The 17,809-nt window shown below is 60.0% G+C and overlaps 2 protein-coding genes across 8 annotated transcripts in view; one reads left to right on the top strand and one right to left on the bottom strand.

Moving 5' to 3' along the window:
- Positions 1–7,960, bottom strand: part of LOC131591351 (SH3 and multiple ankyrin repeat domains protein 3-like) — a 161,916-nt gene extending 153,956 nt beyond the window's left edge. Inside the window, 1 exon segment of the mRNA XM_058861926.1 lies at positions 7,940–7,960. The gene's annotated coding sequence lies outside the window, so the exon portion shown is untranslated.
- Positions 7,961–9,543: 1,583 nt separating this feature from the next.
- On the top strand, positions 9,544–16,632 carry LOC131591436 (acrosin-like). 7 transcript variants are annotated; one of them, XM_058862143.1, is made up of 6 exons: positions 9,544–9,772; positions 9,901–9,929; positions 13,779–14,030; positions 14,436–14,701; positions 14,831–14,976; positions 16,062–16,632. In XM_058862143.1, the coding sequence occupies exons 1-6, from the start codon at positions 9,674–9,676 to the stop codon at positions 16,449–16,451; spliced, it is 1,182 nt and encodes a 393-aa protein (XP_058718126.1). In that variant the 5' UTR covers positions 9,544–9,673; the 3' UTR covers positions 16,452–16,632. The 7 variants fall into 7 exon arrangements, with proteins under 7 accessions (XP_058718126.1, XP_058718127.1, XP_058718131.1 ...); XM_058862144.1 differs by lacking the exon at positions 9,901–9,929 and adding an exon at positions 13,408–13,654 and having other exon boundaries at positions 9,544–9,800; positions 16,062–16,630; XM_058862148.1 differs by lacking the exon at positions 9,901–9,929 and adding an exon at positions 13,413–13,654 and having other exon boundaries at positions 9,544–9,800; positions 16,062–16,630.
- The last annotated feature ends 1,177 nt before the right edge of the window (positions 16,633–17,809 follow it).

A 17,809-nucleotide genomic window follows, 5' to 3' on the forward strand; every position in this document is an offset into this window, starting at 1 on the left:
TTGGGAGTTCTGGGGTCCTGGAATCTGGGATTTTGCGTTCTGGGATTTGGGGATTCTGGAATCTGTGGTTCTGGAATCCTGGATTCTGGAATTCTCAGGATCTGGGATTTGGGGGTTCTGGGATTTGGGGGTTCGGGGTCCTGGGATCCTGGATTCTGGAATTTTGGGATTTGGGAGTTATGGGATTCTGGATTCTGGGATTCTAGGATTTGGGGATTCTTGGATTTGGGGATTCTGGAATCTGGGATTTGGGGTTCTGGGATTTGGGAGTTCTGGGGTCCTGGAATCTGGGATTTGGGATTCTGGGGTTTGGGGATTCTGGAATCTGTGGTTCTGGAATCCTGGATTCTGGAATTCTCAGGATCTGGGATTTTGGGATTTGGGGGTTCTGGGATTTGGGGGTTCTGGGATTTGGGGGTTCAGGGTCCTGGGATCCTGGATTCTGGGATTTTGGGATTTGGGAGTTATGGGATTCTGGATTCTGGGATTCTAGGATTTGGGGATTCTTGGATTTGGGGATTCTGGAATCTGGGGTTCTGGGATTTGGGTGTTCTGGGATTTGGGGGTTCTGGAATCTGTGGTTCTGGAATCCTGGATTCTGGAATTCTCAGGATCTGGGATTTTGGGATTTGGGGATTCTGGAATCTGGGGTTCTGGGATTTGGGTGTTCTGGGATTCTTGGATTTGGGGATTCTGGGATTCTGAAAGCTGGAGTTCTGGAATCCCGGATTCTGGGATTTGGGGATTCTGGGATTCTGGAATTCTGGCATTGTGGACTGGGATTCTGGGATTCTGGGATTCTGGAATTCTGGAATTCTGGGACTTTCTAGGAAAGAGCCCCCCCAAGGCAGCATCCCCATCCAGCCAGGGCTGTGCCGGCCGCGCTCTGGGGTGACACCGTCCCGGTGTCCCCGAGCCACCCTGGTGTCACCAAACCGCCCCGGTGTCACTGAGTCACCCTGGTGTCACCAAGCCACACCCCGGTGTCACCGAGCCAAACACTGGTGCCACCAAACTTCCCCGGTGTCACTGAGCCACCCTGGTGTCACCAAACTGCCCCGGTGTCACTGTGTCACCCCGGTGTCACTGAGCCACACCCCAGTGTCACCAAGGCACACCCCAGTGTCACCGAGCCAAACACCGGTGTCACCAAACTTCCCCGGTGTCACTGAGTCACCCCAGTGTCACCGAGCCACACCCCAGTGTCACCAAGGCACACCCCAGTGTCACTGAGCTACACCGGTGTCACCGAGCCACGCACCAGGGCCACCCCGGTGTCACCAAACTTCCCCGGTGTCACTGAGTCACCCCGGTGTCACTGAGTCACCCCAGTGTCACCGAGCCACACACCAGGGCCACCCCAGTGTCACTGAACCCCTCCAGTGTCACTGAACCTCCCCAGTGTCACTGAGCTACACCCTGGTGTCACCGAGGTACACCCCAGTGGCACTGAGCCACCACAGTGTCACCAAGCCACACATCAGGGCCAGCTTGGTGTCACCAAACTGCCCCGGTGTCACTGAGCCACCCCAGTGTCACCGAGCCACCCTGGTGTCACTGAGCCACACACCAGGGCCACCCTGGTGTCACCGAGCTACACCGGTGTCACTGAGCCACACACCAGGGCCACCCTGGTGTCACCGAGCTACACCGATCATGCCAGGGCCAGCCCCGTGTCACCGAACCGCTCCGGTGGCACCGAGCTACACCGGTGTCACCAAGCCACATGCCAGGGCCAGCCTGGTGTCCCCAAGCCACCCCAGTGTCACTGAGCCACTCCAGTGTCCCCAAGCCACACGCCAGGGCCACCCTGGTGGCACCAAACCACTCTGGTGTCACTGAGCCACCCCAGGGTCCCCAAGCCACACACCAGGGCCACCCTGGTGGCTACACTGGTGTCACCAAGACACCCCAGTGTCCCTGAGCTGTGCCGGTGTCCCCGAGCTGTGCCGGTGGCACTGAGTGTCCCCGAGCTGTGCCGGTGGCACTGTCCCCGAGCTGTGCCGGTGTCCCCGAGCTGTGCCGGTGTCACCGAGCCCCAGGCGCTGTCAATAATTCATGAGAAGCAGCGGCCGCTCTGCTCCCGCAGCTCAGGTTACCCCGCCCGGCCCGGCCAGCGCCAGCGCGGCGGCGTGGCACTGTCACCTGTGTCACCTGTGTCACCTGTGTCACCAGTGTCACCTGTGTCACCACTGTCACCTGTGTCACCTGTGTCACCACTGTCACCAGGCCTGGCACTGTCACCCGCAGCCACCAGTGCCACCCGCTGACACCAGATGACACATTCTGTCACCACTGCCACCACTGCCACCGCTGCCACTGCTGCCACCAGGCCTGGCACTTTCTGCCACCTTCTGCCACTGCTGCCACCCTCTGTCACCTGCTGTCACCCTCTGTCACCTGCTGTCACCCTCTGCCACCACCTGTCACCCTCTGCCACCCTCTGTCACCTTCTGCCACCCTCTGCCACTGCTGTCCCCAGGCCTGGCACCCCTGTCCAGGCTGCGGGGCTCCCACGGAGACGGTGCCATCCCCCATTCCCATTCCCATTCCCATCCCCATCCCCATCCCCATCCCCATTCCCATTCCCATTCCCATTCCCATTCCCATTCCTGCTCCCAATCCCATTCCCATTCCCATTCCCATCCCCATCCCCATCCCCATTCCCATTCCCATTCCCATTCCTGTTCCCATTCCCATTCTCATTCCCGTCTCCATTCCCATTCCCATTCCATTCCCATTCCCATTCCCATTCCCGTTCCCGTTCCCGTTCTCATTCCCATTCCCATTCCCATCCCCATCCCCATTCCCATTCCCACTCCCATCCCCATCCCCATCCCCATCCCCAATCCCATCCCCATCCCCATTCCCATTCCCATTCCCATTCCCATCCCCATTCCCATCCCCATTCCCATCCCCAATCCCATTCCCAATCCCATTCCCGTTCTCACGCTGCCCCCGCCAGTGGGAGATGCCGAGGGACGCTCGGTGCTCCCCCAACCGTGCCGGGGGATCCCGGGATCCCGGGGAATTCAGAGGGAATTCAGGGATTCAGGGGATTCGGGGGATTCAGGGAATTCAGGGATCCAAAGGAATTCAGGGAATTGGGGGATCTGGGGGATTCAGGGGATCCGGGGATTCGGGAGATCCAGAGGATTCAGGGGATCCGGGGATTTGGGGGATTCGGGGGATTCCGGGAGCCAGGGGAATTCAGGGAATTCAGGGATTTGGGGGAATTCAGGGAATTCGGGGATTTGGGGAATTCAGAGGATTCAGGAGATCCGGGGGATTGGGGGCATCCCGGAATTTGGGGGATTCAGGGGATCCCGGGATCCGGGGGAATTCAGGGAATTCGGGGATCCGGGGGATTGAGGGGATCTGGGGATTCGGGGATTCGGGGGAGCCAGGGGATCCCGGGAGCCAGGGGAATTCAGGGAATTCGGGGATCTGGGGGATTTCAGGAAATTCAGGGATCCGGGGGATTCCGGGATCCGGGAGAATTCGGGGGATTCAGGGATTTGGGGGAATTTGGGGGATTCGGGGGATTCAGGGGAGTCACGGGATTCAGGGATTTGGGGATTCCAGGATCCGGGGGATTTCAGGGGATTCAGGGATTTGGGGATTCCAGGATCCGGGGGAATTCGGGGATTCGGGGGAATTCAGGGGATTTCAGGGATTTCAGGGAGTTGGGGGAGTTGGGGATTCAGGGGATTTCAGGGGATTCAGGGATTTCGGGAATTCCAGGATCCGGGGGATTTCAGGGGATTTGGGGATTCCAGGATCCGGGGGATTTCAGGGATTTGGGGGAATTCAGGGGATTTCAGGGAGTTGGGGGAGTTGGGAATTCGGGGCATTTCAGGGATTCAGGGATTTCGGGGATTTGGGAATTCAGGGGAGTCGGGGATTCGGGGAAATTCAGGGGATTTCAGGGATTCGGGGAATTCAGGGAATTCAGGGAATGCCACCCCACGGGTCCCCACTGCATTCCAGAGTTCCTGGTGTTCCTGGAGCCACGGGAAAAGCTGGAGCAGCACATCCCACTCCCTCTCCCTGTTCCCTGGCTCATCCCAATTCCTCTCCCGGAGCGCTCCAGGGATTCTCCATCCGCCGCTTTTCCCTGGAAAATCCAGGAGCGGCCCCGCTGCCTCATCCCTGCTGAGCACAAATCCCTGTCCCGGCTCTTCCCGGAGCTCAATCCCATCCCAAATCCCTTCACGGCGGGAAAAAGGAATTCCCCCTCTGGAATACTGGGAGAGGGGAAGGGAGCCCGGGCTGCTTCCAGGGAATGCGGGAGAGAAGGGAAAAGGATCCTGGAACACCGAGAGGTGGGAAAAGGGAGCCTGGAACATCGGGAGATGGGAAGAGGAGCTCGGGCTCCATCCCGGGAATGCGGGAGATGGGAAAAAGAGCCCAGGTTTTCCCCCTGGAACACGGAAGGAGGGGAAAAGGAGCCCAGGTTTTCCTTCTGGAGTGCAGGAGAGGGGAAAAGGAGCTCGGGCTGCTTCCCTGGAATGCAGAAGATGAGAAAAGAAGCCCAGGTTTTCCCCCTGGAATTCCGGGAGTTGGGAAAAGGAGCTCGGGCTCCATCCTGGGAATGCAGGAGATGGGAAAAGGAGCCCAGGTTTTCCCCTGGAACATGGGAGAGGAGAGTGGGGAGTCCAAGCTGTTCCCTGGAATGCGGGAGAGGGGAAAAGGAGCTCGAGCTGCTTCCCTGAAACACCGGGAGAGGGAAAAGGAGCCCGGGTTTTCCTCCTGGAACATGGGAGAGGAGAGTGGGAAGTTCAAGCTCCATCCCTGAAATGCAGGAGAGGGGAAAAGGAGCTCGAGCTGCTTCCCTGGAACACTGGGAGAGGAGAGGGGGAGTCTAAGCTGCTTTCCTGGAACACCGAGAGATGGGAAAAGGAGTTGGGGTTTCTCCCTGGAATGCAGGAGATGGGAAAAGGAGCTCGGGTGGCTTCCCTGGAACACTGGGAGAGACAAGGAAGCCTCCCTGAAGCAAGGAAAGAACCCAGGTGCTTCCCTGGAACACCGGGAGATGGGAAAAGGAGCTCGGGCTGCATCCCGGGAATGCAGGAGAGGGGAAAAGGAGCCCGGGTTTTCCTCCTGGAATGCAGGAGATGGGAAAAGGAGCCCGGGCTGCATCCCTGGAACACTGGGAGAGACAAGGAAGCCTCCCTGGAATAAGGAAAGAGCCCAGGTGCTTCCCTGGAACACCGGGAGATGGGAAAAGGGAGCTCGGGTTTTCCCCTGGAAGATGGGAGAGGAGAGTGGGGAGTTCAAGCTGCTTCCCTGGAATGCAGGAGAGGGGAAAAGGAGCTCGGGCTGCTTCCCTGGAACACTGGGAGATGGGAAAAGGAGCCCGGGTTTCCCCCTGGAACACCGAGAGATGGGAAAAGAGCTCGGGCTGCTTCCCTGGAAACTGTGAGAGGAGAGGGGGAGTCCAAGCTGTTCCCTGGAATGCGGGAGAGGGGAAAAGGAGCCCGGGTTTCCCCCTGGAATGCAGGAGGTGGGAAAAAGAGCCCAGGTTTTCCTCCTGGAACATGGGAGAGGAGAGGGGGAGTTCGAGCTGTTCCCTTGGATTGCAGGAGAGATGGGAAAAGGAGACTGGAACACCAAGAGATGGGAAAAGGAGCCCGGGTTTTCCCCCTGGAACACCGAGAGATGGGAAAAGGAGCTCGGGCTCCATCCCGGGAATGCGGGAGAGGGAAAAAGGAGCTCGGGCTGCATCCCGGGAATGCGGAGAGGGGATAAAGGAACTCGGGCTCCATCCCGGGAATGCAGGAGAGGGGAAAAGGAGCTCAGGTTTCCCCCCTGGAACACCGAGAGATGGGAAAAACAGCTCGGGCTCCATGCCGGGAATGCAGGAGATGGGAAAAGGAGCCCAGGTTTCCCCCCTGGAACACCGAAATATGGGAAAAGGAGCTCGGGCTGCATCCCGGGAATGCGGGAGAGGGGAAAAGGAGCTCAGGTTTCCCCCTGGAACACCGAGAGATGGGAAAAGGAGCTCGGGCTGCATCCCGGGAATGCAGGAGAGGGGAAAAAGGAGCTCGGGCTCCATCCCGGGAATGCAGGAGAGGGGAAAAAACAGCTCGGGCTGCATCCCGGGAATGCAGGAAAGGGGAAAAAGGAGCTCGGGATCCATCCCGGGAATGCAGGAGAGGGAAAAAGGAGCCTGGGCTGCATCCCGGGAATGCAGGAGCGGGGAAAAAGGATCTCGGGCTCCATCCCGGGAATGCGGAGAGGGGAAAAGGAGCTCGGGCTGCATCCCGGGAATGCAGGAGAGGGAAAAAAAGGAGCCCCCTCCCCCCCGGTCGTGGCCACCCCCATCCCGTGTCCCTTCCCTCCCCGCACTCCACACGTGCCTCGCCACCCGCACGTGGTGCCGCGCGGGGGAGGCTGGAATTTTTTAGGAGCTGGAAATCTCGGCAGAACCTTCCCTAGCGTAGCGCTGTTGGGCTCCTGGATTTTTTTGGGGGGGTTTTGGGGGGTTTTTGGGGGGGTTTTGGGGCTGGTTTCGCGCACCCCACCCTGCCCAGAGCAAGAGCGAACAGCATCAACCGCAGGAGGATCGGCCGGGAATGATTCACGGCAGAATTCCCGCAATATTGGGAATATTCAGGAATGATCCGTTGGTTGGGATATTTAGGCTGTTGCAAAAAACAACCCCAAACCAAGAATTAATTAAAAAAAAAAAAAAAAAAATTACATCCATGCCCCATCCCTGGAAGTTCCCAAGGCCAGGTTGGAACAACCCGGGAGGGCAAAAATTTGTCCCTGCCCGTGGATCAGGACGAAGTCTCGACTCCCTTCCGCCCAGAACCATTCCAGGATCATTTTCCGGGGATAAAAAGCCCCTCCTCGGTTCCTTTTTTTGCCCCTTTGGCCTCGCCCAGAGCTCCTGTGCAGGTGCGGGAAGCACAAAGAACCCGCGGGGTTACGTAAGAGGAATTTTGGGAATTCGCTGCCTCCGTCAGCCACAGGTCAGCCCTGGGACAGAAGTTTTTTTAGGGAAGTTGGTCCAGGGGAGATCCAGAGGGGACCTGCAGCTGCTCAGCTCTGGGATCTCCATCCTCAGAGCCGGCTTGGGAAGAGCACAGAGGGGGAAATTCACTTTTCCGGCGGCTGCTGAAGGCGTTGGGGAGGGGTGGGGGATTTACCAGCCAAGGCCCAGCGGGGAACACAACCCCCCCAAAAATCCCATCAATCCCATAAAACCTCCTGCTCGGGGCTGTCCGGCACCCCCTGAGTGCGGGGAGCAGCTCCAGAGCCTCGCCAGACGGAACTCCCTGCACAACTTGAGCTCCCACACCCGGGAAAAATCGGGATTTTGGAGGGGGAGATCCACTCAGTTCTGCTCAAACCACCACCGGGGGGGAGGGTGGGGGAGAGTCACGAAATCAGCACCAGGCCTCGGCCAAAAAAAAAAAAAAAAATCCTCCCCCAAAACGCTCCTGCCGCACGCGCTGCCTGCCATTCCCAGGAAAATCGTCCCCCAAAAGCCCCCAAATCCCCCAAAATCGCGGCTCTCCAGCACGAGCGCATCTCCGCAAACCCCGTTCTTCGCTTTTCTCCCCTCACCAACCCCCCCCCCCCAAGAAAGAAAAGCAGCAGCGCTCGGCATCATCCCACGCTCGCCGGGCAACCCTCGCTGTCCATTCCCAGCTCCCCGGTGCCAGCCTGGAACGCCGAGCCTCGGCCTCCTCCCTCCGCCCACCCCCGGGCACCCACGGAACGCCCCCGGGGACACCCACGGGTACCCACGGAACGCCCCCGGGGACACCCACGGGTACCCACGGAACGCCCCCGAGGACACCCACGGGTACCCGCGGCCCCCCGCACATCCCATCCCGCGCATCCCGCGCATCCCTCGGCCGCCCCCGCCGAGCTCTCCGCCTCTCCCCGCTGCCTCCCCGGTGTGTCCCCGGTGTGTCCCCGGTACCTGATGGCGGCCCGAGCCACCATCGCCGCGGCGGCCGCCGGCGGCGGAGCGGGGCGGGAGCGGCGCGGGGCGGGGGCGGCGGCGGGGCCGGGCGGGGAGCGGCGCGCACGGCGGATCCCCCGCGGGTTCGGCCCCCGCCGCCGCCAGCGGGGCTCAGTTTTTAGGAGTTGTCATGGCAACGGCCAGCCCGGTGCGCACGGGAAGGGGCGGGCGCACGGAAAAACTTCAGCGGCTCCGCGGGGCTCCCCGGTACCCGCCGAGCTCCGGTGGATCCCACGCTCCCCGCTTCTTGCCGCGGGTCGCGGTGTTCCCCACACCCCGCTATGGGGGATTCGCCCCCACAGACCCCCGGGGGGAGGCGTGGGGGGCGGGGGGCAGCGCCCACCCCCGCTCCGGGCACCGGGAGCGGCGGCGCTGCCTCCTCGGAGCTCCGGGACCCACCCCGGTGACCCCCGGAGCCCCTTCCGTGGGTTCTGCCGCCGTGGTCCCGGCCCCGCAGCGGGGGAGCCCCCCAAGATCGCGTTCGGGGGGCGGTCGGAGCCCCTCCCCGGGCCGGGTCGGTGCCGGTACCTGTCTCGGTGGTCCTGCTCCGGCCGCGGCCGCTCCGCTGCTGGCGCCCGCGGGACCGGATCCCGCAGGAAACTCCCGGCTCCGGCAGCAGCTCGGCCCCTTTCCTGCCAGGAAGGGACAAACGGCACCGCCGGCCACCGCCCCGCCGGGCCGCGTCCTGCCCGCAGCGAGGGGACAGCGCGGGGCACGGGAGGGGACAGCGCGGGGCACGGGAGGGGACAGCGGGGGTCACGGGAGGGGACAGAGCGAGGAACCTGAGGGGACAGAGTGGGGAACACGAGGGGACAGAGCGGGGCACGGGAGGGGACAGAGCGAGGAACCCGAGGGGACAGAGTGGGGAACACGAGGGGACAGCGCGGGGCACGGGAGGGGACAGCGAGGGGCACGGGAGGGGACAGCGAGGGGCACGGGAGGGGACAGAGCGGGGAACCCGAGGGGACAGAGTGGGGAACACGAGGGGACAGTGGGGGGCACGGGAGGGGACAGCGAGGGGCACGGGAGGGGACAGAGCGGGGCACGGGAGGGGACAGAGCGGGGAACCCGAGGGGACAGCGCGGGGCACGGGAGGGGACAGCGGGGGGCACGGGAGGGGACAGCGCGGGGGACGGGAGGGGACAGAGCGGGGAACCCGAGGGGACAGATCAGGGAACGGGAGGGGACAGAGCGGGAAACTGCCAGTGGGGAAGGGGCACAGGGGGTACAGGGGGTACAGGAGGTACAGGAGGTACAGGGGGGCACAGGGGACAGCGGGTCACAGGGGAATGTGGGTCTGTGCCAGCTCTGGGGTCAGTGGGGTCAGTGCCAGCTCTGGGGTCAGTGCCAGCTTTGGGGTCAGTGCCAGCATTGGGGTCAGTGCCAGCATTGGGGTCAGTACCAGCTCTGGGTCAGTGCCAGCTTTGGGGTCAGTGCCAGCATTGGGGTCAGTCCGATTTGGGGTCAGTGCCAGTTTTGGGGTCAGTGCCAGCTCCGGATGCGGGCCCGGCCCTATCAGGAGCACAGGAAACACCTTGGAGGGACCGGGATTGTCCCTTCCTGAGGGACCTGGGCGGGACAAACCACAAGACCGACCCGAGTGGGGACAGACCCGGGACGGGACAGAGCCGGTACTGGACAGACCCGGCATGGGACAGACCCGGGACAGACCCGATACGGGACAGACCCAGAATGGGACAGAGCCGAGTGGGGACAGACCCGGTACGGGACAGACCCGGCATGGGACAGACCCGGGACAGAGCCGGTACGGGACAGACCCAGGACAGACCCGGGACAGGACAGACCCGGGACAGACCCGGTACGGGACAGACCCGGGTGGGGACAGACACGGGTGGGGACAGACACGGGCGGGGACAGACCCGATACGGGACAGACCCAGAAGGGGACAGACCCGGCTGGGGACAGACCCGGTACGGGACAGACCCGGGTGGGGACAGACACGGGCGGGGACATTCCGGCAGCACGGCCCGGACACAGGGACACGGGGACAGAGGGACACGGGGACAGAGGGACACGGGGACAATGGGACAGAGGGACAAAGGGACACGGGGACAAAGGGGCACGGGGACAATGGGACAGAGGGACACGGGGACAGAGGGACAGAGTGACGATAGGACACGGGGACAAAGGGACACAGGGACACAGGGACGCGGGGGTGGGTCACAGCTCCGGCCAGGCACAGGGCCACGTCACGGCGCTGCCACCCTTGGGGACACGGGGACAAGGTCACAGCTCCGGCCGGGCACAGGGCCACGTCATGGCGCTGCCACCCTTGGCATGGCGGGAGGGACTCACCCCGGCCCCACGGGTGTCCCCATGTCCCCTCCCCTGTCCCCTGACTGTCTCCAGACCCCTCCAGCTGTCCCCGCTGGATGTCCCTGTCCCCCCTTTCCTGTCCCCTGGATGTCCCCATCCCCCCCTTTCCTGTCACCTGACTGTCCCCCTGCCCCCTTTCCTGTCCCCTGGATGTCCCCTGGATGTCCCCCTGCCCCCTTTCCTGTCCCCTGGATGTCGCCCTGCCCCCCTTTATGTCACCTGAATGTCCCCCTGCCCCCTTTCCTGTCACCTGACTGTCCCCCTGCCCCCTTTCCTGTCCCCTGGATGTCCCCTGGATGTCCCCCTGCCCCCTTTCCTGTCCCCTGACTGTCCCCCTGCCCCTTTTCCTGTCCCCTGGATGTCCCCTCTGTCCCTCCAGCTGTCCCCTGCAGGAGCTCAGCCGTGTGACACCTGCGCCACCCCGACTGCTGCCACCGCCCCCTGGCAGTGTCACTTCGGCAGTGTCACCCGGCAGTGTCACCCCAGCCCCCGGCAGTGTCACCCTGGCCCCCGACAGTGTCATCCTGACCCCAGGCAGTGTCACCCTGGCAGTGTCATCCGGCAGTGCCGCCCGGGCCCCTGGCAGTGCCACCCTGGCCATGTCACCCGTCAGTGTCACCATGGCAGTGCCACCCTGGCCCCTGGCAGTGTCACCCTGGCCATGTCACCCGGCAGTGTCACCATGGCAGTGTCAACCCAGCCCCCGGCAGTGTCACCCTGGCCCCCGACAGTGTCATCCTGACCCCTGGCAGTGTCACTCTGGCAGTGTCACCCGGCTCCTGGTAGTGTCACCTGGCAGTGTCACCCAGCTCCTGGCAGTGTCACCCAGCAGTGCCACCCGGCAGTGTCACCCTGGCAGTGCCACCCTGGCAGTGTCACCCGGCAGTGCCACCCCGGACCCTGGCCCCTGGCAGTGTCATCCTGGGAGTGTCACCCTGGCAGTGCCACCCGGCAGTGTCACCCCGGACCCTGGCCCCTGGCAGTGTCATCCTGGGAGTGTCACCCTGGCAGTGCCACCCGGCAGTGTCACCCCGGACCCTGGCCCCTGGCAGTGCCACCCTGGACCCTGGCAGGGCCACCCAGCAGTGCCATCCTGGCAGTGTCACCCTGGTCATGTCACCCAGCAGTGCCACCCTGACAATGTCACTCTGGCAGGGCCACCCTGGCCCCTGGCAGTGTCACCCGGCAGTGTCACCCTGGCAGTGTCACCATGGCAGTGCCACCCGGCAGTGCCACCTGGCAGTGTCACCCCAGCAGTGTCACCTGGCAGTGTCACCATGGCAGTGCCACCTGGCAGTGTCACCCTGGCAGTGTCACCCAGCAGTGTCACCCTGGCCCCTGGCAGTGCCACCCAGCAGTGCCACCTGACAGTGTCACCCTGGCAGTGTCACCCTGGCAGTGTCACCCTGGCCCCTGGCAGTGTCACCATGGCAGTGTCACCCTGGCAGTGTCACCTGGCAGTGTCACCCGGCAGTGCCACCTGGCAGTGTCACCCGGCAGTGTCACCAGGCAGTGTCACCATGGCAGTGTCACCTGGCAGTGTCACCATGGCAGTGTCACCGCCAGAGCTGTCACCTTTGTCCCCACTCTTGTCCCCAGGCCCCGGGGACACGTCCACACCTGGCATTTGTGTCCCTTCCTGGTCCCCGCTGTCCCCGGGAGCGGCGCCAGGATTTGTCCTTTGCTCGGGATCCGGAAATTTCCATTGGGAATTTTGGGGGTTTTTTTGGGGATTTTTTAATCCTCATGGAGAGGAAACTTCCCGGATTTCCTTCGGGAGAGCTGAGAAGGCTCCGCTCCCCGCGGGCTGCCCCGTCCCCCGAATTCCAGGATTCCCGAATTCCAGGATTCCCAAATTCCGGGATTCCCAAATTCCAGGATTCCCAAATTCTGTGATTCCCGAATTCCAGGATTCCCAAATTCCAGGATTCCCGAATTCCAGGATTTCCAAATTCCAGGATTCCCGAATTCCAGGATTCCTGAATTCCGGGATTCCCAAATTCCGGGATTCCCAAATTCCAGGATTCCCGAATTCTGGAATTCCAGGATTCCAGGATTCCCAAATTCCAGGATTTCCAAATTCCGGGATTTCCAAATTCCAGGATTCTCGAATTCCAGGATTCCTGAATTCCAGGATTCCCAAATTCCAGGATTTCCGAATTCCAGGATTCCCAAATTCCAGGATTCCCGAATTCCAGGATTCCTGAATTCCAGGATTCCCGAATTCTGGGATTCCCAAATTCCAGGATTCCCAAATTCCAGGATTTCCAAATTCCAGGATTCCCAAATTCCAAGACTTCCAAATTCTAGGATTCCTGAATTCCAGGATTACCAAATTCCAGTATTTCCGAATTCCAGGATTCCCAAATTCTGGGATTCCGGGAGCTTGCCTAGGAGCCAGGAAAATTCCAGTGGCCCCACAGAGCTGGGAACGAATCCCAGCAGGGCAGGGAGGGAACAGGAGCGGGGATGGTGGGAATGGGATCGGGATTGGGAATGGGATTGGGAATGGGATCGGGAATGGGATCTGAAATGGGATTGGGAATGGGATCAGGAATGGGATCTGAAATGGGATTGGGAATGGGATCAGGAATGGGATCTGAAATGGGATTGGGAGTGGGAATTCCTGCTTGGGAATACACGTGGGGGTGCTGATGGTGTGAATGGGGCTGGATCCTCACACGGGAATGGGACCAGGAATGGGAATCAGGAATGGGAATCAGGAATGGGAATCAGGAATGGGAATCAGGAATGGGAATTTCTACTTGGGAAAACACGTGGGGGTGCTGGGATGGTGGGAATGGGGCCAGAGCCTCGCACGGGAATGGGAATGGGAATGGGATTGGGAATGGGATTGGGAATGGGATCGGGAATGGGATTGGGAATGGGATCAGGAATGGGATTGGGAATGGGATCGGGAATGGGATTGGGAATGGGATCAGGAATGGGATCAGGAATGGGACTGGGAATGGGATTGGGAATGGGATCGGGAATGGGATTGGGAATGGGATTGGGAAGCCACGAGAGCCCTAATGATGAATTATTTAAGGCCGCAGCTCTCTCTGTGTTTCATTTTGGGGCGCCACCAGCGCAGGCCCAGCGCGGGAGGTGACACCGCTGTCACCAAGGTCCCCCTGGCAGCGCCACCGCTCCAAGGTTCCACCCTCCGAGCTGCCCCTCTGTGACATCAGCCCGGGCTGGTGGCACCGCCAGGGCCACCAGAGGTGACAGCTCCACTCCGCCTCTGCCACCTGCGCTGGCACCGATGGCTCTGCTGGCCCTGCTCGTCCTGCTGGCCCTGGCCGGGCCCGTGGGGGGCACGTGGGACACCTGCAGGTCGGTGGCCCCAGGGGCTCGGGGACACTCGGGGCTGTCCTGGCAGGGATGAGCCCCTCGGGGGTCCCTGTCCCCGCTGTCCCCGCTGTCCCCGAGCAGGGCACCGATGGCTTTGTGCTTCCAGAGGGACCTGCGGGCTCCGGCCCATGGCCTTCGACCACAGCTCCGAGCTTCTGGAATATTCCTTGGATGGCGATTACAAACCTTTGGATGGAGCCTCTCAGGACGGGGGTGGCACCGGGGTGCACCCGGGGGCCTGGCCCGGCATCGTCAGCGTCCAGGCCCGGCTGGAGAACGGCACGTGGCACATGTGCTCCGGGGCCCTCATCCACCCCCAGTGGGTGCTCACGGTGGCACACTGCTTCGTGGGGACTGGGTAAGGAGAGGCAGGGACGGGGATGTCCCCAGAAATGGGACAGGGGTGTCCCCAAAGCAGGATCAAGGATGTCACAAGAGGGGGGTCAGGGATGTCCTCAGAACAGGGTCAGGGATGTCCCCAAAGAAGAGAGAGGAATGTCCCCAAAAATGGGACAGGGATGTCCCCACAGCAGGGTCAGGGATATCCCCACAGCAGGGACAGGGATGTCCCCATAAGGAAGGACAGGGATGTCCCCATAAGGAAGGACAGGGATGTCCCCACAGGAGGGACAGGAATGGCCCCACAGGAGGGTCAGGGATGTCCCCACTCGAGGTTCAGGGATGTCCCCCAGCACAGGAAGGGAATTGCGCTGCCACATCCCGCGGGTCTGCTCCATCAATCCTTTCTCCATCTCCACCTCAGGGACACCTCCAGGTGGGAAGTGGTGATCGGAGCCACGGATCTGAGCCAGCCGGGCCCCGAGGCTGAGCTTCGCCACATCCTGAGGCTCCTGGTGCACCAATATTACAACCCGGCCACGGCCAGGAACAACATCGCCCTGCTGGAGCTGGACCAGCCCGTGGAGTGCAGCGACTACATCCAGCTGGGCTGCGTGCCCGACAGCTCCCTGGCAGTGGCCGAGCTCAGAACCTGCTTCATCGCGGGCTGGAGAGCCAGCCCGGACAGCGGTCAGTGCCCGCCGGGACAGGGCCCGGGGCTGCGGGGGGCTCGGCCCGGAGCCCCGGGGCTGGGCCGGGCCCCGCGGGGCCCCCCGAGCTTGCGGTGCTCAGAGCCCTCTGTGCCCTCTGTGCCCGCAGCTCCCGGGCCGCGCCTGGTGCTGCAGGAGGCCAAGGTGCGGCTCATCGACGTCCAGCTGTGCAACAGCAGCCGCTGGTACGGGGGGGCCGTGCACCCCCAGGACCTGTGCGCGGGGTACCCGCGGGGCGGCATCGACACCTGCCAGGTGCGGGCGTGGGGACAGGGACCCCTGGGACCCCTGGAACCCCTCAAAGCCATCCCAGGGACCCCTGATCCCAAATAGGATCCCCTGGAACCCCTCAGAGCCATCCCAGGGACCCCTGGGACCCCTCAGAGCCAGCCCAGGGACCCCTGACCCCAACCAGGGCCCCATGAAACCCCTCAGAGCCAGCCCAGGGACCCCCTGAACCCCTCCGAGCCAGCCCAGGGATCCCTGACCCCAACCACGACCCCTCAGAGCCAGCTGAGGGACCCCTGACCTCCACCAGGACCCCCAGGAACCCCTCAGAGCCAGCCCAGGGACCCCTGAAACTCCTCACATCCATTCCAGGGACCCCTGACCCCAAACAGGACCCCCTGGAACCCCTCAGAGCCAGCCCAGGGACCCCTGACCTTAACTAGGGCCCCATGAAACCCCTCAGAGCCATCCCAGGGACCCCTGGGACCCCTCAGAGCCAGCCCAGGGACCCCTGACCCCAACCAGGGCCCCATGAAACCCCTCAGAGCCAGCCCAGGGACCCCCTGAAACCTCTCAGAGCCAGCCTAGGGACCCCTGGAACCCCTCTGAGCCAACCCAGGGACCCCTGGAACCCCTCTGAGCCAACCCAGGGACCTCCTGAAGCCCCTCACATCCATCCCAGGGATCCCTGATCCCAAACAGGACCCCCTGGAACCCCTCACATCCAGCCCAGGGACCCCAAACAGGACCTGGCCCCGCCTGGCCCTGTCCCGGTGCCCTCCCAGCCCCGAGGTCCCACCACTGCCGGCTGTCCCTGCCCCATCCGTGTGTCCCTGCCTGTTGTCCCCTTGTCCCCAAGGCCTGGCACTGCACCCAGCCAGCCCAGCCAGCGCTCCCGGCAGCCCCAGGTGTGGAGATCCTGGAATTTCCCTTCCCTGGCCGGCCCTGGATGAGCCCAGCCCGAGGCAGCCCCATCCTGCTCCAGGCTGGAGCCTCCAGAGCGGAGCCTTTCCATGGGAATCCAGCCGGGAATGCGGCTCTGGAAGGGCTTGGGATGGGAAGGGCCGGGCCCAGGGCTGGCAGCAGCCCCTGACCCCTCTCTCCTGGCGCAGGGGGACATCGGGGGCCCCCTGGTCTGCAAGGACAACGTTGGTGACTACTTCTGGCTGGTGGGACTGGCCAGCTGGGGCCGAGGCTGCGCCGGGGCCAAGCGACCCGGGGTGTTCACGTCCAGCCAGCACTTCCACACCTGGATCCAGGTCCAGATGGGTTTGCTCCCACCAGAAGCTGATGTTCCTCCACCAGAGCCCCTCCCAACCCTCTCCCTGGAGCTGGAGCTGGAGCCGGAGCCAGAGCCAGACTCGGATTTTAGCGATCTGGAGAATCCCAACCCGGCGGACACGGGGGAATCTACGGACCTTTCCTACCAACAACAGATCCTGGGGAAATTCCTCAACCTGCTGCTGGAGCTGCTGCAGTTCCTGAAAGGAAAGAAAGCCTGAGCAGCGGGATGAGCTGATCCAGCTGTGGCGAGCGTTCCCTGCCGGGGCAGTGGCCACGGGGCCAAGGTGAGCCCCGGTGCCCGGGGCTGCTGAGCCCTGCCCACGCTGACCCCGGCGCCCGCCCCGACCGTGAATCCACTTTGGATTGAAATAGAATTGTTCCTGTTTCCACTTCTCCACCTTGTCCGGTTCCTTGTCCTGGGGAAAAGAGGGATGGGATGATTTGGGATAAAATAAATATAATATATAATTATAAAATATAAAATATAAAATATAAAATATAAAATATAAAATATAAAATATAAAATATAAAACATAAAATATAAAATATAAAATATAATATATAATATATAATATATAATATATTATAAATAATAGATAATAGATAATAGATAATACATAATACATAATACATAATACATAACACATAATTTATAATAGATAATAGATAATAGATAATAGATAATAGATAATAGATAATACATAATACATAATGCATAATGCATAATACATAATAAATATATAATAGAAAATAGAAAATAGAAAATATATAACAGAAAATAGATAATATACAATATACAATACACAATATATAATATATGATATATAATATATAACCTATAATTTATACTATGTTATCTTACATAATATATAATAAATATATACTATATAATATATAATAATATATAGTATATAGTATATAGTATATAGTATATAAAATATAATATGTAGTATATAAAATTATAATAGATAATAGATAATAGATAATATATCATGTATTAGATATTAGATATTAGATAATAGATAATATAGTATAAATTATAGGTTATATGTTATATATCATATATTATATATTGTGTATTGCATATTGTATATTATCTATTTTCTCTTTTCTATTATATATTATATATTCATTATCTATTATCTATTAACTTATATATTATATATTACATATTACATATTACATATTACATATTATATATTATATATTATATATTATATGTTATATATTATATATTATATATTATATATTATATATTATATATTATATATTATATATTATATATTATATATTATATATTATATATTATATATTATATATTATATATTTTATATTTTATATTTTATATTATATCTATATTGGGGGGGACGAGGGGGAGCCGGGGAGGGGAGGATGGGCCGGGCAGGTGGAGAGAGGGAGAAACTTCTCCAGGCCAGGATTCCTCCAGCAGAGCCTCGGCTGTGCCATTCCCGGGAAAAGCCGTCGGGAGGGACGGGAATGGCAGCAGCCGGGGATCCCGCGGGGCTGGGCAGGTGCTGGAGGTGCCACCCAGGGCTGTCCCCGCTGTCACCAGCTC

The sequence above is a fragment of the Poecile atricapillus genome, chromosome W (genome assembly GCF_030490865.1).
Source record: "Poecile atricapillus isolate bPoeAtr1 chromosome W, bPoeAtr1.hap1, whole genome shotgun sequence".
Taxonomy (NCBI): Eukaryota; Metazoa; Chordata; class Aves; order Passeriformes; family Paridae; genus Poecile; species Poecile atricapillus.